General features: G+C 41.3%; 1 protein-coding gene across 2 annotated transcripts in view; it reads right to left on the bottom strand.

Moving 5' to 3' along the window:
- Window positions 1–3030, bottom strand: part of LOC112226818 (voltage-dependent R-type calcium channel subunit alpha-1E) — a 55235-nt gene extending 52205 nt beyond the window's left edge. For both annotated transcript variants that reach the window (XM_042308176.1, XM_042308177.1), the window contains exons 1-2: window positions 2936–3030; window positions 2623–2781 (exon numbers count right to left, since the gene is read on the bottom strand). In XM_042308176.1, the coding sequence (XP_042164110.1) occupies window positions 2623–2781; window positions 2936–3014 (238 nt within the window). In that variant the 5' untranslated portion in view covers window positions 3015–3030. The remainder of the gene's footprint in view (window positions 1–2622; window positions 2782–2935) is intronic.
- Between the last annotated feature and the right edge of the window lie 24336 nt (window positions 3031–27366).

Below are 27366 nucleotides of genomic sequence, written 5' to 3'. Positions count from 1 at the left end.
ATACGGACGTGGTCAGATGACGCGGATGCTACACTACAGGACTGTTTTGCTATCACAGACTGGAATATGTTCTGGGATTCATCCAATGGCATTGAGGAATACATCACCTCAGTCATCGGCTTCATCAATAAGTGCATCAATGACGTCATCCCCAAAGTGACTGTACGTCCATAACCCAACCAGAAACCATGGATTACAGGCACAATCTGCATCGAGTTAAAGGCTAGAGCTGCAGCTTTCAAGGCGTGGGAGACTAATCTGGACGCTTATAATAAATCCTGCTCTGCCCTCAGACGAATCATCAAATAAGCAAAGCATACAGGATTAAGATTGAATCCTACTACACTGGCTCTGACGCTCGTCGGATATGGCAGGGCTTGGAGAGGACTACAAAGGGAAACCCAGACACGAGCTTCCCAGTGACGCGAGCCCATACACGAGAGCACCAGCTGTTCTGCATGACTGTGTGATAACGCTCTCGGTAGCCGATGTGAACAAAACCTTTAAACAGGTCAACATTCACAAAGCCGCTGGGCCAGACGGATTACCAGGACATGATTACCAGTAATCATAGCATGCTGTCAAGTGTCCTCACTGACATTTTCAACCTCTCCCTGACCGAGTCTGTAATACCTACATGTTTCAAGCAGACCACCATAGTCCCTGTGCCCAAGGAAGAGAAGGTAACCTGCCTAAATGATTACCGCCCAGTGGCACTCACGTCGGTTGTCATGAAGTGCTTTGAAAGGCTGGTCATGGCTCACATCAACAGCATCCTCCCGGACACCCTAGACCCACTCCAATTCGCATTATGCACCAACAGATCCACAGATGACGCAATCTCAATCAGACTCCACACCGCCCTTTCTCACCTGGACAAAAGGAACATATATGTGAGAATGCTGTTCATCAACTACAGCTCAGCGTTCAACACCATAGTGCCCATGAAGCTCATCACTAAGCTAAGGACCCTAGGACTAAACACCTTCATCTGCAACTGAATCCTGGACTTCCTGACGGGCTGCCCCCAGGTGGTAAGAGTAGGCAACAACACGTCTGCCACACTAATCCTTAACACTCGGGCCCCTCAGGGTCGTGTACAGGAAAAGGAGGGCTGAACAGGCCCCCATTAACATTGATGGGGCTGTAGTGGAGCGGGTCGAGAGTTTCAAGTTCCTTGGTGTCCACATCACCAACGAACTATCATGGTCCAAACAAACCAAGACAGTTGTGAAGAGGGCACGACAAAACCTTTTCCCCCTCAGGAGACTGAAAAGATTTGGCATTGGCCCCCAGATCCTCAAAAGGTTCTACAGCCGCACCATAGAGAGCATCCTGACCGGTTGCATCACCACCTGGTAGGGTAACTGCTCGGCATCTGAGTGTAAGGCTCTACAGAGGGTAGTGTGAACGGCCCAGTACATCACTGGGGCCAAGCTTCCTGCCATCCAGGTCCTATATAATAGGCGGTGTCAGAGGAAAGCCCATAAAATTGTCAGAGACTCCAGTCACCGAAGTTATAGACTGTTTTCTCTGCTACCGCACGGCAAGTGGTACCGGAACTCCACGTCTAGGACCAAAAGGCTCCTCAACAGCTTCTACCCCCAAGCCATTAGATTGCTGAAAAATTCATAAAAATCATCACCAGACAATTTACATTGACACCCCCCCTCTTGTACACTGCTGCTACTACTACTACTACTACTACTACTACTACTACTACTACTACTACTACTCGCTGTTTGTTTGTTACCTATGCATAGTCACTTTGCCCCCACCTACATGTACAGATTACCTCAACTAGCCTGTACCCCTGCACACTGACTCGGTAACGGTGCCCCATGTATATAGCCTTGTCATTGTTATTCTTATTGTGTTACTTTTTATTATTACTTTTTATTTTAGCCTACTTTGTAAATATTTTATTCTTCTTGAACTGCACTGTTGGTTAAGGGCTTGTAAGTAAGCATTTCAGGGTAAAGTCTACACTTGTTGTATTCGGCGCATGTGGCAAATCAAGTTTGATTTGACTTGATTAACTGCCTCTGAACTGGCAGACTCACTAAACACTTTGTTTGAAAATTATTGTCGACGTGTTGGAGTATGCCCCTGGCTATCCCTAAATATATATATACAGTATATATTTTTTGTTATTGTGCAGTCTGGTTTGCTTAATATAAGGATTGTGAAATTATTTAAATCATTACTTTTGATACTTAAGTATGTTTAAAACCAAATAATTTTACACTTTTACTCAAGTAGTATTTTACTGGGTGACTTTCATTTTTACTTGAGTAATTTTCTAATAAGGTATATTTACTTTAACTCAAGATGGGACAGTCGGGTCCTCATGAAGGTGTCAGGTAAAAGAGTAGCAGTATGAAGATGTTCTTAATAACAATGCAGGGGGTGAGCGCGAGAGAGAGAAAGAGCGAGAGATTGTCAAATACAAGATAATAGAGATGAGGACCCTGTGAAAATGCAACACAGAGGGGGAAGGGAACCTCTTTAATGGATAGAGGTACAGTAGAAAAGAGGTTTTGGATAGAGAGAGAGCATGAGGGAGTGTGGGGGAGTGTATAAAATACAGAGTGTGTGAGGGAGACTGGAGTATGTAACTACCCAGGATGTCAGCAGTAGGTAGACAGGTGTGGTGGAGCTTCCCGCTGTAGAACTCCAGGCCGATGATGGCGAACATAAGAATGGCAAAGAACAAGAGCAGACCGATCTGGAGCAGGGGCACCATGGCCTTCATGATGGACTTCAGCACGATCTGCAAGCCTGATGATGGAAAAAAACAAAAAAACACACACACACATGTGAAGAGTTAATGTCTGATTGCCTCTGAGAATTATACATTATAGTAAGGTACATATTGAGGTATTATGACACTGTAAATTATATTGATATGCTGGTAGATATTGACTGTACTCACTGGGTATCCCAGAGACCAATTTAAGGGGCCTCAGGACTCTCACCGCCCTCAGGGTCCGCAGATCCACTGGTATGTTCATGTGGGCCCCTGCTGTTGCCAGTATTCTGCAGATAGAAATACATGATCAGATTCAGAATAAAAGATTGAATTAATGTTTTCCAGTGGGATCAATGGTTAATAAGCAGTGTGGTTTATGGATAAGGGGTTTTGGGGTGGAAGTGGTGTACATTGAATTGTAATTTACACGGAATATACCAAACATTATCAACACCTTCCTAATATTGAGTTTGCACCCCCTTTTGCCCTCAGAACAGCCTCACTTCGTTGGGGAATGGACTCTACAAGGTTTCGAAAGCGTACCACAGGGATGCTGGCCCATGTCGACTCCAATGCTTCCCACAGTCGTGGCAGTTGGCTGGATGTCATATGGGTGGTGGACCATTCTTGATACAAACAAGAACTTGTTGCGCGTGAAAAACCCAGAAATGTTGCAGTTCTTGACACAAACCGGCTTTGCACACCTGGGTTGTACAATATTTGCACATCATTCTTATAAAAATTCTTCAAGCTCTGTCAAGTTGCTAGACAGCCATTTTCGAGTCTTACCAATAAAATCTCAAGCTGATTTCAGTCAAAACTGTAACTAGGCTACTCAGGAACATTCAATGTCGTCTTGGTAAGCAACTCCAGTGTATATTTAGCCTTATGTTTTAGGTTATTGTCCTGCTGAAAGATGAATTTGTCTCCCAGTGTCTGTTGGAAAGCAGATTGAACCAGGTTTTTCTCTAAGATGTTGCCTATGCTTGACTCTATTCTGTTTCTTTTCACCCTAAAAAACTCCTCAATCTTTGCCGGTGACAAGCATACCTATAACATGATGCAGCCACCACCATGCTTGAAAATATGAAGAGTGGTACTCAGTGATGTGTTGTGTTGGATTTGCCCCAAACATAACGCTTTCTATTCAGGATGCACATTTTTTGCAGTTTTACTTTAGTGCCTTATTGCAAACAGGATGCACGTTTTTGAAAATTTTTATTCTGTACAAGCTTCCTTCTTTTCACTCTGTCTTTTAGGTTAGTATTGTGGAGTAACTACAGTGTTGTTGATCCATCTTCAGTTTTGTCCAATCATAGCCATTAAACTCTGTAACTGTTTAAAAGTCACCATTGGCCTCATGGTGAAATACCTGAGCGGTTTCCTTCCTCTCTGGCAACAGAGTTAGGAAGGACACCTGTATCTTTGTAGTAACTGGGTGTATTGATACACCATCCGAAGTGTAATTAATAACTTCACCAGGCTCAAAAGGATATTCAATGCCTACTATTTTTATTTTTACCGATCTACCCATAGGTGCCCTTCTTTGAGAGGCATTGGAAAACCTCCCTGGTATTTGTTGTTGAACATGTGTTTGAATTTCAATGCTCAAGCAAGGGGTCCTAACAGAGAAGTCCATGCAACTAATGTGACTTGTTAAGCAAATGTTAAGAACTGCTGAAGTTATTTAGGCTTGCCATAACAAAGGGATTGAATACTTATTGATTTAAGACATTTCAGCTTTTCATTTTTTATTAATTTGTCTTGACCAAAAAAGAATAACATGTTGCCGCCGTAGCATTTGATTGATTGATGCCTGCAAGCATTTGGCCCCCCTTGATTAAAAAAATATAAAATAATTAGCCAATCAGCATTGAGCTGAGCTCAACTGTGGGTTGTCCTGGTGCAGCAAAGCACTGTCCAAGGGAGGCCAGTTTGGATTAGGCTTCAGACCAATCAAATCACTTCCTTTGCAAAACGTCATTGTCAGAAAAATGTGTCTGTTTCTGGTCTGCTGGTGTTGATGTTCTGCAGTAGCTAGCTAGCTAAATTGTCCCTTTCCTAAGCCATGGATGGAGATGGGGATTTGAACTTCTGGTTTTTACTTAATTCTCTGTACAGGCCAATGATTATGATGGAGATTCTGATCTAACCATAAATTAATATGTTGTGCCACTGGCCTGAGACGATTGAAGTTGAATATGTAGCCTAGATGTTGCCTAGTAGGCTCACATTAACTAGCTAGTTAACTTAGATGGTTCATTGTTGCCCATGTGAGGAATTGAGGCTAGCAAGTATTTTAGCCTATCACAACAAGAACTAAAAGCGTGTATGACAGAGCCATAGACTGTTTTGCCAACATGAAAGAGAGGAGGATGGCATTGGCGTTCAACTAGTCTACAAGTAGGGTCAGTCAGCAGTTTTTGTATTACTTATTTACACACACACACACACACAGACAAATCAGCACCATGGACAGCCACATGATATTTAGCAACATTGATTGGACTAAATCGTTTTTGGTGTCTTTAAGTTTGTTTTGAGTGTATTAAACTAAGCATATATAATCGTGTTGATCTGATGATGTTTCAATGTTTACGTTGAAATGGTGCCGGAATAGCAGAGGCAGTGCTCCTGTTGTCTAAGCGCTGACTTGTGGTAACTCTGTGGTTCTAAATCAGTAGTTGTTTAGTAAACTGTAAATATGAACTTTCTTGACCATGCTGTAGGTATGCACTATTTGCTTTTTGGACTTCACCGGACATATGTTAATTTATGGTTTTGGGATGAAACAAATGTATGTGTCAAGCCCTGATCTGTTTCCCCTGTCCTTGTGCTTGTCACCACCCCCATCCAGGTGTCGCCCATCTTCCCTATTATCCCCTGTGTATTTATACCGGTCTTTTCTGTCTGTTTGTTGCCAGTTTGTCTTGTTCGTTCAAACTTACCAGCATTTTTCCTGTCAGGTCCACTCGTTTCCCAGCCTCTCTTTGCTAGTTCTCCCGGTTTTGACCTTTGCCTGTCCTGACACTGTACCCACCCGCCTGACCTCTCTGCCTGAGTCTGCCTGCCGTCCTGTACCTTTGCTCCACTCCTGGATTACTGAACTCTGCCTGACCCTGAGTCCACCTGCCGTCATGTACCTCAGCCTTACCCTGGAAATTCGACCCCTGCCTGCCTTGACCTGTCTTTGTCTGTCCCTGTTTGCTATAATAAATAGTGTTACATCGACAGTCTGCATCTGGATCTTACCTTGATTCCTGATAGTATGTGTAGTTGAATTTATTCCGACACTGTGTGACTGTTGTCTTTTTGTTGTCACGGCCTTATTGTATATCATGGTGGTGTATGAACAAATGGGTTATAGAGCAAACAACGCAATTATCACAACATAGGTTGTAATATGGCTTTTTTACTGATTTGGCTTGCCCAGTGATTTTATCCACGCACCGCTACTGGTCAGGAATTTAAAAACATTTATTTCACCTTTATTTAACCAGGTAAATACAATATAGCAAGTAAAACACTGGAATGGTAGATTTGTAGTGGAAGAATGTGCAAAGTAGAAATAAAAATAATGGGGTGCAAAATAAATAAATACAGTAGGGGAAGAGGTAGTTGTTTGGGCTAAATTATAGATGGGCTATGTACAGGTGCAGTAATCTGTGAGCTGCTCTGACAGCTGGTGCTTAAAGCTGGCGAGAGAGATAAGTGTTTCCAGTTTCAGAGATTTTTGTAGTTCGTTCCAGTCTTTGGCAGCAGAGAACTGGAAGGAAGGGCGGCCAAAGGAAGAATTGGTTTTGAGGGGTGACCAGAGAGATATACCCGCTGGAGCGCATGCTACAGGTGGGTGCTGCTATGGTGACCAGCGAGCTGAGATAAGGGGGAACTTTACCTAGCAGGGTTTTATAGAGGACCTGGAGCCAGTGGGTTTAGTGACTAGTATGAAGCGAGGGCCAGCCAACGAGAACGTACAGGTCGCAGTGGTGGGTAGTATATGGGGCTTTGGTGACAAAACGGATGGCACTGTGATAGACTGCATCCAATTTATTGAGTAGGGTATTGGAGGCTATTTTGTAAATGACATCCCCGAAGTCGAGGATCGGTAGGATGGTCAGTTTTACGAGGGTATGTTTGGCAGCATGAGTGAAGGAAGCTTTGTTGCGAAATAGGAAGCTATTTCTAGATTTAACTTTGGATTGGAGATGTTTGATGTGAGTCTGGAAGGAGAGTTTACAGTCTAACCAGACACCTAGGTATTTGTAGTTGTCCACATATTCTAAGTCAGAACCATCCAGAGTAGTGATGGTGGACGGCGGGCAGGTGCGGGCAGCGATCGGTTGAAGAGCATGCATTTAGTTTTACTTGTATTTAAGAGCAGTTGGAGGCCACGGAAGGAGAGTTGTATGGCATTGAAGCTCGTCTGGAGGGTTGTTAACACAGTGTCCAAAGAAGGGACAGAAGTATACAGAATTGTGCCGTCTGCGTAGAGGTGGATCAGAGACTCACCAGCAGCAAGAGCGACATCATTGATATATACAGAGAATAGAGTCGGCACAATAATTGAACCCTGTGGCACATAGAGACTGCCATAGGTCCGGACAACAGGCCCTCCGATTTGACACACTGAACTCTATCTGAGAAGTAGTTGGTGAACCAGGCAAGGCAATAATTTGAGAAACCAAGGCTATCGAGTCTGCCGATGAGGATGTGGTGATTGACAGAGTCGAAAGCTTTGTCCAGGTCAATGAATACGGCTGTACAGTATTGTTTCTTATCGATGGCGGTTAAGATATCGTTTAGGACCTTGAGCGTGTGTCACGCCCTGACCTTAGAGAGCCTTTTTATGTCTCTATTTGGTTTGGTCAGGGTGTGATTTGGGGTGGGCATTCTATGTTTTGTTTTCTATGATTTTGTGTTTCTAAGTTTTGGCCGGGTATGTTTCTCAATCAGGGACAGCTGTCTATTGTTGTCTCTGATTGGGAACCATACTTAGGTAGCCCTTTTTCCCTCCTTTCGTTGTGGGTAGTTAACTTTGTTTGTGGCTCTAATGCCCTCTAAGCTTCACGGTTGTTTTTTCGTTTGTTGTTTTGTTGGCGTTATTCCAAAATAAAGAAGAAAATGTACGCTCACCACGCTGCACCTTGGTCTTCTTCCAGCAACGGCCATGACAGCGTGGCTGAGGTGCACCCATGACCAGCTCTGAAACCAGATTGCATAGCGGAGAAGGTGTGGTGGGATTCGAAATGGTCGGTAATCTGTTTGTTGACTTGGCTTTCGAAGACCTTAGAAAGGCAGGGTAGGATAGATATAGGTCTGTAGCAGTTTGGGTCAAGAGTGTACCCCCCTTTGAAGAGGGGGATGACCGCAGCTGTTTTCCAATCTTTGGGAATCTCAGACGACATGAAAGAGAGGTTGAACAGGCTAGTCATAGGGGTTGCAACAATTTCGGCAGATAATTTTAGAAAGAAAGGGTCCATTTTTTTTAGCCTGGCTGATTTGTAGGGGTCCAGATTTTGCAGCTCTTTCAGAACATCAGCTGACTGGATTTGGGAGAAGGAGAAATGGGGAAGGCTTGGGAGATTTGCTGTGGGGGGTACAGTGCAGTTGACCGGGGTAGGGGTAGCCAGGTGGAAAGCATAGCCAGCCATAGAAAAATGCTTATTGAAATTCTCAATTATAGTGGATTTATTGGTGGTGACAGAGTTTCCTATCCTCAGTGCAGTGGGCAGCTGGGAGGAGGTGTTCTTATTCTCCATGGACTTTACAGTGTCCCAGAACTTTTGAATGCAGCGTACAGTACAAGATATACAGTGAATACAGTACATAGAGACTGTGAATTTGCCTTTCTTTGCCTCCTGTGTTGGTTGCTGTAAATGGTGTTTCAATGTTTGTGTGTGTGGGTGGAAGGTTGTCAATACGTGCGTCGGTTGTTGAGGGATGTGAGATTTGGTTTGTACTCTCTCCCTCCAGAGAGAGCCACACTGAATGATGTCTGTGTTCTTACCTACTGATAATGTCTCTCTGAATATAATGTGGTCAGATGATAATAAATAATAATGAGTGGTGTAATCAATGATTTATACACTGAGTATACCAAACATTAGGAACACCTTAATAATATTGAGTTGCACCCCCTTTTGCCCTCAAAACAGCCTCAATTCATCAGGGCAATGGATTCTACAAGGTGTTGAAAGCATTCCACAGGGATGCTGGGCCATGTTTACTCCAATGTTTCCCACAGTTGTGTTAAGTTGGTTGGATGTCCTTTGTGGTGGACCATTCATGATACACACTGGGAACTGTTGAGCATGAAAAACCCAGCAGCTTTGCAGTTCTTGACACAAACAGGTGCACCAGGCACCTACTACCATATCCCTTAAAAAATGTGGTCTTGCCCATTCACCCTCTGAATGGCACACATAGACAATCCATGTCTCAAGGCTTAAAAATATTTTTTTTACCTGGCTCCGCCAATTCATCTACCATGATTGAAATGGAAATAACAGTTGACATCAATAAGGGATGTCATGGAAAGAGCGGGTGTTTTGTATACTCAGTGCAATTTGGTGTTTTGTTGTACATTCTTTTTTACAACTGTTAGAATTTCTTTCCACTTTTACAGTACAAAGTATTTTGTGTAGATCATTGACAAAAAAAATACTATTAAATTCCTTTTAATCACACTTTGTAACGCAACAAAATGTGAAAAAAGTCAAAGGGTGGGAATAGTTTCTGAAGGCACTGTAGATTAATAGATTCACTCATTCACACACGTCAGTGCTGTGGATTGTGGGCGAGGGTGTGTGTGTGTGTGTGTGTGTGTGTGTGTGTGTGTGTGTGTGTAGGGGTGCAGAAAGCACATGGCAGAAACTCAAATGTGGGCCCACGCAATATTCACTGAAAGCGGAGAGAGAGAGGGACAGAGAGAGAGAGATAAAGAGGGAGAGAGATTGACGAAAAGAAAGAGCGAGAGAGAGCGTGGACAGAATGAGAGAGAGGGGGGTTGTCCTGAGACTGGGGAGAGAGTGCGAGAGAGAGAGAGCAAGAGAGAGAGCGCGAGAGAGAGAGAGAGAGAGAGAGAGAGAGAGAGCGAAAGAGAGAGAGAGAGAGAGAGAGAAAGAACACATGGAAACCATATGTTTTCTGTATTTGATACCAGTCCACCTATTCCGCTTCACCCATTACCACGAGCCCATCCTCCCCAATTAAGGTGCCACCAACCTCCTGTGGTGGAGAGGTGTAGGAGTCTACAGCCAGCAAACACGTTTAACAAAAGCTGTAGCATTACTGCTTTTTCAAGGCTGATCTGGTGGGGGGGAGACTGGTTTTGAGACTGGTTTGGTTTGCTCTCAGAACCACACGACCAATAGCCTCGTCACAGATCTGTTTGGGCAACAGCACTGCTGTCACTGTCAAGCCAAACATGACATTGAGTGACAGTTGATATGATAGCACAAACAGACTGGCACTCAGGCTACATAAACCAACTGTCACATAAACACAGTCTAAATCAACCAGTTCCTGCATTGGAGAAATACACTAGCTAATAGAAATGAGTATTTTCAGTAGTTGTTAATGTAAGGGATTGATAGGAGTAGCATCGGCAGATTTCTGGAATTAATTGATGTGGTTTACGTGTTTGTTTGTCGTCGTTCATTCACGCTACACTGAGTGGTTGCTCCACTTTCACGGTCACCTCATAGTGTATCACTGTATTGTACTGAAACAGACTTTTAAGTGATTGAATTCATTACATGAACAGAATGTGGCCTGCCGGCCTCTCCCACACACCTCCACCTACACGGTGAACCAGCACTGAACACTGGGAGGGAAAAATAGAGAAAAAGAAAGAGAGAATAACTCTATTCTGAACATCACATTGCTGCCATTATAAGACAACTCTGCTTACAGCTAATAACAACATAAACAGAGGAGTCCTGTTTGTAGGGGAGAGTGGGGTAAGTTACACCAAAGGGGTAAGTTGAACCAGCCTTGTTTCTAGGAAACCATACACAAAATGAATAATTTCTGTGAAGGAAGAAACCACATGGAAAAAGTGGTAAGCAAGTTAGGATCCAAAAAACAGATTTTCACCAAGTCCAATTAATTTATTGTGTTAGAGGTTTCATGACGCTTCTATCTAAACCAACGTAGATCATTTTATGAATGTTCTGTACATTAGTTGGGGTCTATAAGCTTCAATATGAGGTCCTAAACCTAAACCTGTAGTATGAAAGTGCATCCTTATACCTGTATTTCACCTTTGTGGGCTAATATAGTCAAAATGTTTGCCTTGGGGTAAATTGAGCCAATGGCACGGGGGTATGTTGAGCCAATGATGGAGCCAATGGCAATTAGAGCAAATTGAAATGTTTTCTTCCCAGGCATAATGCAAGGCATTATCGCTGGGATATGAGGTAACAACAGGGTCTGGCCTATGTTAAAAGTACAAAGTATTTTTTTAGATGTTAAGCCTCTGTTAAAAGATGCTTAAAATTATTAAAATATTGTGTTGAATGTGTTTGTGTTTGTTTGATTGTGTTGGAAAAAGATAGTTATGGTAGTGGTAATATTTAATTCAGTACAGAAATTTGTAGGCGGCTTAACTTACCCTGTCTCGCGGCTCAACTTACCCCATATTTGGGCAAAGTTGTGTCAACAGACCACATTTTTTAGACAAGCTAGCTTTTCAAAACTGGAATGTTTACATGATTCTGATCATTTCCAGGGATACACAACATCGTGAAATACATGTAGATATATTTTCCTTGATGGAGTGCTGCTGAATCTAAAAAATGTCTCTCCTTACCCCACGCCCATAGACGACTGTACTAGACTTAAGTGCATTATCTTCCATTTAACTTCACAAACGTAATGTTTTATAAAACGTTTAGCGTGCTTCCATTTGGGATTAGGAAAGCATGCGGCATTAAACCATTATTAGTCACAGAATAAATAGCTGGGCCTGTGTTTTCCCAACCACTACCCACATGGGACTAGAAACCATTGTTTATACAGTTCAATTAGCACAGCAAGATTGGAAATGAGCACCCCCCCTCCCAATCCCCCCCATCACATCACCTCCCCCCTATTTAATAAGTAGTGTATAATAAGTGCTGTATAATATTGCCAATGCTGTGTACAGACTGAAAATGTAGCGAAAAGGAATCAAGAGGTAGACTGAATATATGTTGAGGAGCTGGGAGTGTCCACTGTAGCTGTGTGTGAGGTGTGAGGCGATGCCGAGTACAGGTAATCCACACATACACACACACAGCATGGAGGAGCTGTCTCTGTGCCAGATGACCAATAAATCATTCAGAACACCCTCCCAGATCTATTATGAATCAGAGCTAAGTGTCACACACACACACACACAAACACTCTATCAGGAACAGCAGAGGGACAGCATGAGGAGAGGCAAGTGATGGCTGGGGGGTGAGGGGAGTATGGAGGATGAGCTGGTCTGGCACATACAGTAGAGAGAGGGGTGAGGGGGCGAGAGGTGAGAGGCGAGGAGTGGGGAGTGGGGAGGGTGAGTTGGTCTGTGGTCTGAATGTGTCATTCAGGTTGACACATACATTTTTAGAGGGGTCAGTAGTACAGTACGATGAAACAGAGTTTGGCATCGAGGGTATCCAGCAAACCAGGAGCATTCCCAGAACATTAGCTAAGATTCCCATTAAGTTCCCAGTTAGGGTTGTATCTAACATTAGGATGATATAACCAAAACATTCAAAAACCAAATGTTTTTTTTTTTCATGTGTAAAATTAAATATCCTTGGTATGTTCACCTAGCATTCACTAAAAGGTTCCTAGAAAGTCCAAATTGGTTCTCTAAACATTAGTTATGTTGTGGCAAATGTTCTCATAACACAAGAACTGTCCAGTCGTGCTGACCCCACAATGTTCAGTCGTGATGTCCCCACAATGTTCTGGGAACATTGTGGGAACAGTCAGGTGGGAACATTGTGAGGACATCACAAAAGATGAACAGTTGTGCGGATGATTATACAATGTTAATTTTAGGGTGCAAAAAACATTCACCTGATGTTACAAGAACATTCCTAGAACACCTTTTTTTATGTTATTTCAAAGCTCCCAGAACATTTAATTCGGTTGTGAGAACAGTGTGGGTACCATTAAAAGAGATTAGGTTCCCAATGCACAAAATATGCTCAGTTGTGATGACATTCATAAAATGTTGAAGTTACGTTACACAGCACATTCCCTTAATGTTCTTTAAAGGTTCCCAGAATATGTCATTAAGTTATGTGAGTTGTCTGTGATGTTGCAAGAATATTCTTGTGACATTTACATATTATACTTAAGAGATAGCACACAACACTCCCGCAATGTTCCACAATGTTGCACAATTGTTGTACAATGTTGCACAATGTTCCACAATTTCCAAATAAGTAATTTGTTCATAGGATATTTGTTTTAGCTTTAACATCATATTCAATTGATGTTCACACAATATGCATTTTAAATTCTCTTGGAGGTCCTCAGAATATTTCAATAACATTTAGAAAATGTTATATTTAACAGTTTGATTTTGAAAATTGATCTTATTTTAATTCTAGCTTCTTAAACTAACTTGGACATTTTGATAATAATTACTGAGACTTGTTTAAAAAAAAGTCTGTGCCAGACCCCAATGTGTCTAAATGGATCAAATGTTTATAGATCTGACAGGAGGTGGGGGTGTCATCATATTCATAAAGAACAACTTGAATGTTACTGTGTGTATTATCACCTCTGTCCCTAAGCAATTTGAATGTCTTGTCCCAAACGTGGGCCTTGGTAATAATGCCTAACTAACGTTAGTGGACGTTTATTGCCCTCCCACGACTGAGCTAAATTGAACTCTACCGACAACTAAATCAACCCACCCCAACTTAAAACAGCCTGAAAAATCTATGTTTTTCATTCTGGCAAACACCCCTCATAAGTTTACTGCCAATGGAATCTTTGCTAACGAGCTCAGAGACCATTGTCCCATTGCCTGCATTAGAGATTCTAAGCCATCCTAAATCATGTCCACGCATTATTACAAAGCTACATTTTAGAACGTTCAATGAACAACATTTCCAGTGTGACCTGGGATTGTATGCTTGGGAGGATGTGTCCTCTATCGCTGATTTGTATCAGGCCCTTAAATGTTTTACCTCTCTGTTTAACTCTGTTGTAGATAAACATGCCTCATATAAGAGATTAAGGGTAAAGGACAGATCTAACCCATAGTTCATGCATGAATTGTCTGAAAGATTTCATGAAAGAAACTTGCTTGGTGTCACACCCTGACCATAGTTTGCTTTGTATGTTTCTATGTTTCGTTTGGTCAGGGTGTGATCTGAGTGGGCATTCTATGTTGTGTATCTAGTTCGTCTGTTTCTGTGTTTGGCCTGATATGGTTCTCAATCAGAGGCAGGTGTTAGTCATTGTCTCCGATTGGGAACCATATTTAGGTAGCCTGTTTGGTATTGGGTTTTGTGGGTGATTGTCTCCTGTGTCAGTGTTTGTGCCACACGGGACTGTTTCGGGTTTACACGTTTGTTGTTTTGTAGTTTATTCATGTATAGTTTTCTTATTAAAAACAAACATGAATTTCAACCACGCTGCATCTTGGTCCTCCTCTCCTTCGACGGAAGAATCCTGTTACACTTGGAGTAAGGCTAGATTGACTGATTCTTCCCGTGACTGGCACGGGAAATGCATGTCTTAATCTGTTTCGAAAAGCCAAGTTAGCATACTTGTGTATCGGAGAGTGGTGGAAATCCACTCAATACCTTAAGCTCCACTACATGACCAAAAGTATCTGGACACCTGCTCGTCGAACATCTCATTCCAAAATCATGGCTTTTAATATGGAGTTGGTCCCCCCCTTTGCTGCTATAACATCCTCCACTCTTCCAGCACTAGATGTTGGAACATGTCTGTGGGGACTTGCTTCCATTCAGCCACAACAGCATTAGTGAGGTCGGACAGTGTTGTTGGGCGATTCGGCCTGGCTCGGAGTCTGCGTTTCAATTCATCCCAAAGGTGTTCGATAAGGTTGAGGTTAGGGCTCTGTGCACAGGACGTTGTCCCGCTGAAACAGTAAAGGGCCTTCCACAAACTGTTGCCACAAAGTTGGAAGCACAGAATCATCTAGAATGTAATTCTATGCTGTAGCATTAAGATTTCCCTTCACTGGAACTAAGCGGCCTAGCCCGAACCATGAAAAACTTCCACAGACCATTATTCCTCCTCCCCCAAATGTAACAGTTGGCACTATTAACGGTCGCACCAGCGTGAGTTTCTTTATGGCCGTGATGTCAGAATGCACTCACACACCAAAATGTGATTGTTACACAACAGGACAGTTAACACGAGCTACGTGCTAATACTCTATAGGCTATGTTTCAACTTGTCAATTTCCAATTATTTTCTAAAGCAGTTTGAATTGAGGTGTGTTCGACCTCATTCATTCACATGGAAGTAGCCCATTACAGTGTAGAATACAATTTATGTTTGAGGCTTTACTGAGCCGGACAAACTTTCCACTTCGAGGAGAGCTCTTCACAATTTCTTTCGCACTTCAAGTATGTTGACCTTTGCACAGTCTTGCACGAACCGGCTGGCACCTCGCATTGTTGCATTGTTGTTTTCCTTACAAATAATAACTTTGGACGTGTGAGCTCCTATCTACTTAAGTGCCTTTTTTTCTGTATGTTGACATTTTTACTGAAGCATAGTGTGCATGTATGTATGGCGCATAATGTATTTAGCTTTTTTTTTTTTTAAAGCTTTTTTAAAAATCAAGTACGGGTTACAAATAATGCATTCCGATTATTGCATAGATTGTAATGGACACCTATGATGTGTAAAATACTTTTTTGTATTTTGTTGTACTGATTATAATGAGCTAATTATAAGCTATTTGCCAGCTGTGTGTGTGGCGTCATGTTTGTTGACATTACACAATGCATTCTGGGTGTCACGTAAACATCTGTCAGACCAAAGATGTTATAATGAAGTGAAGGAATTGTTCACTTATCCTTCAAGTAAACTTCCGGAAGTGAATTAAGGGAAGTGAAAGATCGTAGACGACACACCCCTTCAACATTCATACTGCAAACAGACCAAACTCATCTTGTCTCCTCTTATCTTTGGTTGACGCCAAAACAAACATAGCGGTGCGCACAAACTACCCATTGTCTGATTACTTTTGATTTCTAGAAAGTGTTTTGCTCAATTATTTAGATCAATGTTGAGCTCACCCGTGATGTGATGAATTATAAATATAAATTGCTATTAGCTAATTAATTTTGTGGTTTCTGTCAGCCGAGAGTTCTCTAAATATGACTGCTTGTGTTATGTCAATCTTTCCTCAGTTCGTGCTAGGACCTATGTAGCCTACAATTTCCAGTTTGGATGATTGTGTTATGCTGTCGCTATATCTGAACATTGCATCCAAAAATAAACTGGTCACATTCAGGACATAACTTTGTAAGGACTGTGTTTGTGCAACATGTTTCTGTGAAAAAAACAGTGTGGCCAGCTCAAGTGCTGGATGTTGCATCAATCGAAACTGGATGTTCTAAATAAACGCTCTAATCACACCGTTTTGAGTGTATGCTACAGGGACTGTAGAATGACCACACCCATTTATTGGTACGTGTGAAAAGGTTAATACACTTGCAAAAATGTCTAAAAAAAACTGTATATGCTTTGTCAAAATGAGGTATTGAGTGGAGATTGATGATACATTTTTTTAAATCAATTTTAGAATAAGGCTGTAACATAACAAAATGTGGAAAAGGTCAAGGAGTCTGAATACTTTCTGAATGCAGGCTGTTTTTTATACATGCAGTTTTTTACAACTGCAGTGTATGTTAAAACCTGTTATGGCTAGACGTGCCGCTAGCGGGACACCTCGACAACATCCTGTGAAATTGCAGAGCGCGAAATTCAAATTACAGAAATATAAATATTTCACATTCATGAAAATACAAGTGTAATACATCAAAATAAAGCTTAACTTCTTGTTAATCCAGCCGCTGTGTCAGATTTCAAAAAGGCTTTACGGCGAAAGCACACCATGTGATTATCTGAGGACAGCGCCCCGCATACAAATGCATGAAAAACATTCAATAATCCACCGGTTTCCCTCCTTCAAAATGCATACAAAATGAATTCCAAACGTTACCAATAAACTTCTCCAAACAAGTCAAACAACGTTTATAATCAAACCTCAGGTACCCTAATACGTAAATAAACGATCAAATTTAAGACGGAGAATAGTATGTTCATTACCGGAGATAAATAACAAAGAACGCGCTTTCATCCACGCGCATGGAAACACTACAGCCAAAATGGGTACCACTTAGAAAAACTACAACTTCTAGCTCATTTTTCCAAAATCCAGCATGAAATTCTTTCTAAAGACTGTTGACATCTAGTGGAAGCCCTAGGAAATGCAATCTGGGAGGACTTTGCCTCATAATAAACATGAAAGCATTTGGAAACAGTGGTAGGCTGAAATTATAATTTTTTGGGGTGGTTTGTCCTCTGGGTTTCGACTGCCATATCAGTTCTGTTATACTCGCAGACATTATTTTAACAGTTTTAGAGTGTTTTCTATCCAAATCTACCAATTATATGCATATCCTAGCTTCTGGCCTGAATAACAGGCAGTTTACTTTGGGCACGCTTTTCATCCGGATGTGAAAATACTGCCCCCTAGCCCAAAGAGGATATATACCATTTGCGTACAAAAAAGGATGTGATGAGTCTTGGAATATTGAACACTGTAAATGTGAATTGGAGAGACCATGCACAACATCCCAAGAAAGCTGAGCGGACGAAACTGAAACGATAGGGGACATTTTACTAACTTACTGTAATTCTCCTGTTTTATACAGTGTCCTGTGTGAATTTAAGTATGCTCCCTCTAATTCTCTCTCTCCCCTCCCAGAGGACCTGAGCCCTGGGTCCATGCCTCAGGACTACCTGGCCTGATGACTCCTTGATGTCCCCAGTCCACCTGGTCGTGCTGCTGCTCCAGTTTCAACTGTTCTGCCTGCGGCTATGGAACCCTGGCCTGTTCACCGGACCTGCTACCTTGTCCCGGACCTGCTGTTTTCGACTCTCTCTCTCCACCGAACCTGCTGTCTCAAACTCTGAATGCTCGGCTATGAAAAGCCAACTGACATGTATTCCTGAGGTGCTGACGTGTTGCACCCTCTACAACCACTGTGATGATTATTATTTGACCCTGCTGGTCATCTATGAACGTTTGAACATCTTGGCGATGTACTGTTATAATCCCCACCCGGCACAGCCAGAAGAGGACTGGCCACCCCTCAGAGCCTGGTTCCTCTCTAGGTTTCTTCCTAGGTTGCTGCCTTTCTAGGGAGTTTTTCCTAGCCACCGTGCTTCTACATCTGCATTGTAGCACTTCGTGACATCGGCTGATTTAAAAAGGGCTTTATGTATAAGTTTGATTGATTGATTGAATAGAGACACATCCATTGAGCTAGATGTGTCTGGGGGGTGGTTTGATTTTATTTGATATATAGTGTGTTTACTAGAGACAATGTGAAGAACAACATGCTAGAATATAGGCCAAGGGATATAGGCCAAGGGATATAGGCCAAGGGCTAGATAGAGTATGTTTTACCTGGAGAGTTTCCTTATTGTTGGCTACTACTTGAAAATCTTTCAAGGGGATTTTCTGGTGCTTGTTTACAAGGTGGAATCATTTATCACATTTCAAATAAGCTTAACTTTCCCATGTTTCCCCCACCTGCAGTTGTATGATATACCATTATGAAGCTCTGAGTCTGTACTTTTATCAAATGTACAAAAAGCCAATCTTGGAAAGGGTACATAAGACTCAATTGGGAAATGTAATCACATGTAAAATGAACATGATTATTTATCAGTGTTGGGAAAAGTACCCAATTATTATACTTGAGTAAAGTAAAGATACCTTAATAGAAAATGACTCAAGTAAAAGTGAAAGTCGCCCAGTACAATCCTACTTGAGTAAAAGTCTAAAAGTATTTGGTTTTAAATATACTTAAGTATCAAAAGTAAATGTAATTGATCAAATATACTTAACCCGTGTGTAGCCTTAACATTCTGTATACTCCCCTTGTCCTAAGGGTAAAAAATAACCCGCCTTCACTAAACCCCTAAAATAAAGCAGCTTCATTGAATTTTAAACCTCAAATCTATTCTGCATGAAGAAACACATGTAGGACAGTATGCACATGTAGGACAGTATGCAAGTGTGTGTGTATGGACTTTGAAAATGTATTTCTCATATGTGCAGCACATAATATTTGTTTTTCAGTCCTTCTTTGGGGGCAGAATTGGCATCTCCTCTTGCCTTCCCCAGCTGCAGCCTCAGGTGGATCAGGACAAGATTCAGCCCCCTGAAAAAAAATTCACAAGCACTGCAGAGGCTGCTGTGCGGGGGAGGCGCTCCCTTCTTTGAATGTGTGGGGTTATAAGTGCCTTGCCCAGCTGCTCCAGGAGCACCCTCCTCTTGTTCATCTTATCAGGCATCCAGGTATGGTTGATCTTGTTCCATATCACGAAGGCATTGTATGAGGACACATCAATGATGTTATGGAAGATGACCAGGGGCCAGCAGGCAGTCATCCTCCTGCAGCTGTAAGTTCCAATCACCTTGTCCAGGTTGTCCACGCCTCCTTTGTTGTGGTTGTAGTCCAGGATGATGGCTGGCTTCCTGTCCTCACGATCACTGATCTCAGCCGTTTTGTGCAGTGTGCTCAGGAAGACCACATTCTTGTTCCTCTTTGGGAGGTAAGAAACTAGAGCGGTGGTGGGGGTGAAGGCAAACATTGATGAGAAGTCCTCTCTCCCCCTTGTTGCAAGGAGTGCAGGGGGGAGCTCAGGCTTGTTCTTTCTTACTGTGACAACTATGGTGATCTTCCTCTTCAGTAGCTGCTGGCTGAGTTCAATCAGTAGCACACATAATCGCAATTTCTCTTTGTGCGTGGTTTTTGTGGTGTCTAAAATGATTTTGTAACGTCCGGGTAAAAAATGACCCTAAGACAATCTTTGTACCCTGGTGGTGAACAGCTTTCATGGAAATATGAACAAAGGAGATGTTTCACTTTTCTGATGTTGGGGTCACTCTAGGACAAGTCATCAAATTTCAGGTTGAAAAATAATATTTAGGGAGTTTTCTCTGCTGTTAAACATAGTGGCGGGTCATTTTTGACCTTAAGACAACACAAGGGTTAAGTATCAAAAGTAAAAGTATAAATCGTTTCACATTCCTTGTATTATGCAAACCAGACGGCACCATTTTCTTGTTTTTTACACTTACGGATAGCCAGGGGCACGCTCCAACACTCAGATATCATTTACAAACGAAGCACGTGTTTAGTGAGTCCGCCAGATCAGAGGCAGTAGGGATGAACAGGGATGTTCTCTTGATAAGCGTGTGAATTAGACCATTTTTCTGTCCTGCTAACCATTCAAAATATACTTTTGGGTGTCAGAGAAAATGTATGGAGTGAAAAGTACATACTTTTCTTTAGGAATCTAGTCAAGTAAAAGTAAAAGTTAGCCACTTGCTTGTCATTCCCACTCGCCAACACTAACCGCTGTCATCAAATGGACTCATGCTAGCCACAAGTTCTGACTGAGCTCAATTGTCATGAAACGCAAATACAGCGATACGTTTCTCTCTCTTTCATACATACTTATAACGAGGAGCGCCCACAATGTGTTTTGTGCGGGGAAGTGCTTAGTAGTGCTATGACAGTGGAAAAGGAAGTCAGCTAGCAAGGCATTGTTGTCATTTAATAACAGGTGATGACAAGCAGAAATAAGGGAGTACTAACTAACTCTCATAGTAGTAGATGTGAATTTGTCTTTCAAACAATCCCCTGTTCTTGTACACAGCTAATAGCTAACGTTAGCCAAAGCAAGCTAGCTACTGTAACAGTGTAGATGAAGATGAAAAAAAGATCTGGCTTTACTGTACATTTTACTGTTGAAATGATTGTTGATAACTAGTCTAGGTTGAAACGGTTGCTGTTAAAATACAAGTAATAATTGTTATTGTTAACTGGAATAAACTGATTGAAGCAAGATGCTTTTTGAGGCAGTTCTGGGTTGCTCATCTACAGTACAGCAGGAAGCGGTCTCCTGCCTGACTGAGAAAGCAGTAAATTTTCTGATCCAGTTTGGCACCACATACCTATGCGAGCCAAGGTTCTCAACTCTGACATACTTAGAAAACAAGTACAGAAACTGTTTCAAGGCTGAGGATGACCTCAGAGTTGCACTGTCAAAAACAGAGCCCAGAATAGACATGCTTGTTGAAAACTTCAACCAGCCACACACCTCTCATTAGGACTGTGTATGCGTGTGTTTTCTGGTCTACATCTGTGTGATTTGATCAGTCAGTTTATTCCAATTCAGAATAAAAAAATGTGTATTTTACCAGCAACCGTTTCAAACTAGACTTTCAACAATAATTTATACAGTAAGATGTACAGTAGGCCTGATAAATGTTTTTCTGTACCGTTACTTAGAGTTGCACAATCAAAAAGCCTGTGTGTGTGTTCTGTTATTCATCTGTGTGATGTGATCAATCAGTTTATTCCAGTTCAGAATGAAAATGCTTTATCGTATTTTAACAGCAACAGTTCCAACCTAGACAGGGATGTAAGTGTTTTTAATGGGGGGAAATAAAAAATGAATAGATATTTATATGGATATTGAATTTCATTGTAATTTGTTTTTGTCTATATTGCATTTGTTTTTAGGCATAAGGGCAATAAAATGTACCAATATTTATGTATAGTTGCATATTTTCCTAAACTTGGGTCCCAGGAATACACAGAATTTCTCATTTGGGTCCCAGGCTGATAAAGTTTAAGAACCCCTGCTTTAAAGTATTTTTACTGAAGTGCTTTACACCACTGTTACTTATATATTGTAACAAGTGGTAACTATCCCAACACTGGGATATGCATAGGCTCTTGAAGAACTCATACACTTGTGTAAGCCACATTAACGCGTTCAACCTTAACATGTGATAACAATACAACAGATGAACCCGAATGACATTTACTCTTACGGGTGACCAAAAAAATTCTACCTGAAAGCCACACCCTACTAAGCCACGCCTCCAGTCTTCTGATCTGACCCGCTGGGTCACATCTCAACAATCTAGCATCAACAACCCAACCTTGCTCTTTTTAAAGAAAACAATCCGTCTAAGTGACCCAATGCCTGCAACCCAGCATTTTTCTGAGTATAGAGAAATTGAGTAGTGATTAGAGGGTTGTTATTTCAAATCATTGGAGCTGGAAACCCCACCTCTGTATAGGTGCATATATTGTAGCTATTCAGTTGTCCAACTAATTCAGAATGCAGCAGCATGTCTCCTAACGAAGACCAGAAGGAGAGCACACGTAACATCTATTTTTAAAGTCCCTGTATTGGTTTCCTGTTAGTTTTAGAATTGATCTTAAAAATGGCTTTATTGCTTTTTAAAGCACTTCGTGGCCTTGCACTCAAATACATGTCTGATATGCTTTTAAGATATGTGCCTGGTTGGTCCCTCAGATCCTCTGGCAAAGGCCAGAATAAAAGTGTTTGGTGAGGTTGCCTTAAGCCAGTATAGTCCTGGCCCCTGGAACAGCCTGATGGAGCACCTTAAGGCCTCAGAAACTGTAGAAATGTTGAAGAGAGATCTTAAGACCCACCTTTTTAGTCAAGCTTTTACTTAGGGTGCTTTCATTTCATGTCCACTGCTATTTTATTGTTGTTTTACTATTTAAACGTCTTACCTTTTATTATTCTCTTTTGTTAAGCACTTTGAAATGCAAACCCATGTAAGAAATGTGCTCTATAAATAACGTTTGATGTGATACAGTAGTAATGCATAATTGGAATACCAACATATGCAATCAAATTCACCTGGGATATGCTAATCAAAAATAACCTATCAAACTTGTTGCCAGGGGAGCTACTGTAATTGACCACATTCAACACCCCAGCAAATCAAATCGTTTTTTGGGGGTACGATGGACTAGTGCTGGATTTTTCTACACACTCTCCCCATCAAAATTAGGAATTCTTAATTGAGATCTGAGTCCCTGTAGATTAGGTTCCAGCGATTTCATTATTTTCAGACGAAATGAAAGCTGCCAGCTACTGGCCCACTGGCCTTGTTTCAATTCCCATCCGGTCGCCGCTGTGACACGTGTGCTGTTTCTTTTAAGTCTGACTTACTTCCTAGCTGGCGGAGGGGAGGGAAAGGGTGGAGAGGAGGGGAGAGGCAGAATATGCTTCCAAACAGAAAGTGTGTCAGATAAGTGCAGTAGAAAGCAGGTCATCAGTAATACAGGTTCCAGATGTGTCTGTGTGTGAATCCATGCTGGACAAAAGGATGTGGAAAACATTATAAGTGACAGATTTTGTACATTTTGTTCAAAATGATTGAATTGTAATAGGAGAAGGACAGTTTGATTTTCAAACCACCCAGCTGCAGTGACCTTTTAGAATATTTTCTGGGTCACGAGATCAGTCCTACTTCCTCAACTGATTAATTCTTCAATATTGCTAACACACCTGATTTAATATTTTTCTAGTGAAATATTCTGTTAAATAATTATTTGAATGATTGACTAATCAGTTGATTACTACTACCCAAGAATATATGGTACGTAGCATCCAATATACTGACCATGAGTAGCAGGAAATGGCATGACACATCTTCCATTTGAAATAGTGACCCTTGTCAGGGGATGAAGCATTGAAATTAAACAGCTCTGATTCACCCAGGTCCACAGGCATATTGCATTTACAACTCTCTCTGTCACACACGCACACACACACTTTTTTGACCAGCCAGTAGGTGAGCTACTGTACAATAAAGGGCCGGCTCTGTGGTACAGATCGATCATCAACCTTTTTCTTTCCAACAAGAACAGCATGGATGTTCTGTCCTCTAATCATTATCGCCTCAGAAAAAAAAGGATTTACTCTGTAAATGCCACGCCTCTACGGTCTCAATAACCGTGCCAGACAGTGACCATACTGTGTCTGTCCTCGTAACACTTGAATCCAGAGACTGTACGGACATGTGGTCTGTCTGTCCTGCCGTGACCCCCCCACTGATGACTCTGATAAAAGGGTGGGGGGGACTTCAACCTGAGTTAAGCATGACTAAATGGAACATAAAATTCCCTTTTTTTGCACTTTTCTCTCTAAGCATATTATGACCTTGAACTTAAGCATGAGAATAGCATGCTAGTCACCCACTATTCCTTTGGGGTAGAGATCATAGAAATAAAGGTGTGGCGGAGGTGTGTCTACATACATGCTGTATTCTGACCTCTGACCTCTACTTTCTTTTCAACGATAGAAATAACACCATTCTCCATGCACTGTAATTTAGAAATTGATAAGCGCTATTGATAAAAGCTAGGTAAATGAGTAAGCTGTTTGGATAAATGGATTGTAAATATAAATCACAATTGCTTTCGATCTATTTTAACTTATGATCGCCGCAGACAAATGTGAAACCAGTCATATGGCAGAAAACTGAAGCATATCAACATATCACCTTTTCCACAGTGAAGTTAATGAAATGCCGGCCTTATAGCCATAAGTAAGTGACAGTATAGCGCCAAACCTACCGAGTTGATTTTTGATTTCTAGCGTGTTTTAATTATATGCCCTTTTCACATTATTTTTTATCATTTGCATCGTGTTAAATATTAGACACAGTCGGTAGCCACCATCACTTATACCCACATTCATTCGGTTCACGCGACTGGACCATTGTCATTACAGTTCCATGATTAGTGAGGATTACTTGGGTAGATTTATAGGACTACTGTTCAACCCCTATACTTTTCTCACCTTCCAATATTTCATGAATTGAACAATTGAATATGTCATTTTTTTATTATTTAGAAATACTTACCTAACCCTAAATAATATGCAAGATCAGAGTATTTTTAAAACTTTGTCAGGATCGGTGGTCCCCTGCGGGACAGTTGAGCTAACATAGGCTAATACGATTTGCATGAGGTTGTAAGTAACAAGAAAGCTTAAATTCTTGTTAAACTAACTGCACTGTTCAATTTATAGTAGCTATTACAATGAAAGAATACCATGCTATTGTTTGAGGAGAGTTTTGAACATGAAAAGCTATTAATAAACAAATTAGGCACATTTGGGCAGTCTTGATACAACATTTTGAACAGAAATGCAAGGGTTCATTGTATCAGTCTAAAACGTTGCACATACACTGCTGCCATCTAGTGGCCAAAATCTAAATTGCACCCGGACTGGAATGATGAAATTCTCTTGCATTTCAAAGATGATGGTACAAAACAAATAAAAGTTTGTTTTTTTCTTTGTATTATCTTTTACCAGAGCTAATGTGTTATATTCTCCTACATTCCTTTCACATTTCCACAAACTTCAAAGTGTTTCCTTTCAAATGGAACCAAGAAAATGCATCTCCTTGCTTCAGGGCCTGAGCTACAGGCAGTTAGATATGGGTATGTCATTTTAGATCGAAAATAGAAAAAAAGGGTCTGATCCTTAAGAGGTTTTTAAATCTAGCATTTGGTGCTGAAAAGGAGGTGAATATGTGTGTATACATGGCTTTCTTCCATTGATCCCTGATATTCTGAACAGTTCTCTCATATATTCTAGTCCAGTGGTCACCATCCGGTCAATTGCATTTCTGTAAAAAAAATAAAAAATAAAACCTTGCGTTCCAATTTTTTTTATTAGCTTCGCACTTTTGGTGGTACTGTAGAGGCACTTGATTCAGCAGCCCTCGCACCGGAAAGGCAAAATCTTCCCATTTTGAACCATTTCATGTGTATGTAGGTAGAACTCTGCCTCCCCGGCAGGCCTAGACAGCAAATTAGGTGCACCTATAGGCCGACCGCTGCCCAAATAGATAACTCAGATCACCTTGTCTGCACAGTTTCCTCGAGCCATACACTAAAAAGAAGCCTCGAACGCACAGAAAAGTTTATACTGTGAGATTTCTAAACTTTTAAAACCATGACTAGAAATGGACACAACGAATACAGCAGAGAGCTGCTGGTTTTATGGGTAAGTTATTCAAGTTGTTATTCAGCACTGTCAACACTATGTTCAACATTTTTATAAGCCATAAAATGTGTGTTCTGTTCTCCCTACATCCACTCACGCTACAACCAGCACTGCAGCTGCAATGAATGAGTACTGCAAAGTGTTTCAATAAGCTTGTGTTGTTATTATTAGCAGCTTGTGTATTTTTTTATATTGAGGAATATTTCACTTTCTCTGGTAATAAGAGTAACAACATGAATTGGTGCATGAGGCAGAAATGATGCAGTGCAACTTGAGTTTTGCTGTCAGCTGGAGGACTGTCCCCTTTTCTCAGTGAAGGGAGGGAGAGAGGAGGGACGGTGAACGGCAGCCTCACAGCTGCTCCCTCCCTCCCCTCAGAATGACCATGAGATGCAGGCCATCAGTCCACAAAAAAATAGTATGCTCACTCAGCTGTGCCTCACAAGTAATACAACAAATGATCTATTACTAGTGTGATCATATACTGTATCTAAAAAATTTCAATAGAATTTCAAAAATTGTCTGAGAAGAACAACATAGGAACAACGTAGGGCAATTCAAGCATAGCCAATATGCAGTGATAATGTTTTGGGCCTATAGCCTACGGCACAAACTTATTGCTAAAAGGTAACTGCTATAGAACTGTTAATTGGTTAATGTTGCATTGGCTTTCATTTTTAAAAATAATGTTTTTCTTTTTAATTGAGCGGTAGATCTCAGCATGCATTTTGACTCAGAAAGTAATCTGGACTCGTTTGGTGACCACTGTTCTTGTGAGTCTGTCGAGAAAATTTGGATTAAAGTTGCACCAATCTTAAAGGTAGGGCTTTAGATAAATGTACTGAAATTCCAATGAATGAAAACTCCATGAGAAATTCTGTTGGCCAGGAAGTGGGAGGGTTATCAGCAGTTGTATTACCTTTATTCAGTGCGCACAAGGGACCCACGCCCATTATGCAACTGCATAAGGTAAGTCTGAACATCAACTTCTGAGAAGTGTGTAGGAAATGCGTACATTTTCTGAAACGGGGCCCAAAATGAATAAGATATATTTTGAATCTAAGTAGAGCCTCTGTTTCAGATTCTTCCAGTGATGGACATCTATTCTTCCAACACTAAATGGTGAAAGAACAGATGTTGAGATTGACCTGTTGGTTGCCATGTTCTCGCATTGTTAGATACTAATGTTCTAAACACATTTCATGAGAACATTGCAAGAACAGTCCTGTGTCCAGTTTTCTTAGGGTTATGCGAATATTCCATCAAAGTCACATCAAACATACACAGGACATGGTTGCCATCTTCTCAGAATGTGTAACGGACGTCTTCGGGAGAAAGAGAGGAGGACCAAAGCGCAGCGTGGTAAGTGTTCATGATGATGTTTAATTAAACCGCAGAACAATAAATGACTACGTGAATTTACAAAACCGAAACAGTACTGTGTGGCCCAAACACTCACATGGAAACAAACACCCACAAACCAAAAG

This window comes from Oncorhynchus tshawytscha, linkage group LG28 (genome assembly GCF_018296145.1).
Source record: "Oncorhynchus tshawytscha isolate Ot180627B linkage group LG28, Otsh_v2.0, whole genome shotgun sequence".
Classification (NCBI taxonomy): Eukaryota; Metazoa; Chordata; class Actinopteri; order Salmoniformes; family Salmonidae; genus Oncorhynchus; species Oncorhynchus tshawytscha.
The sequence above is the reverse complement of the archived record's forward strand: the minus strand, read 5'-3'. Positions and strand labels throughout refer to the sequence as shown.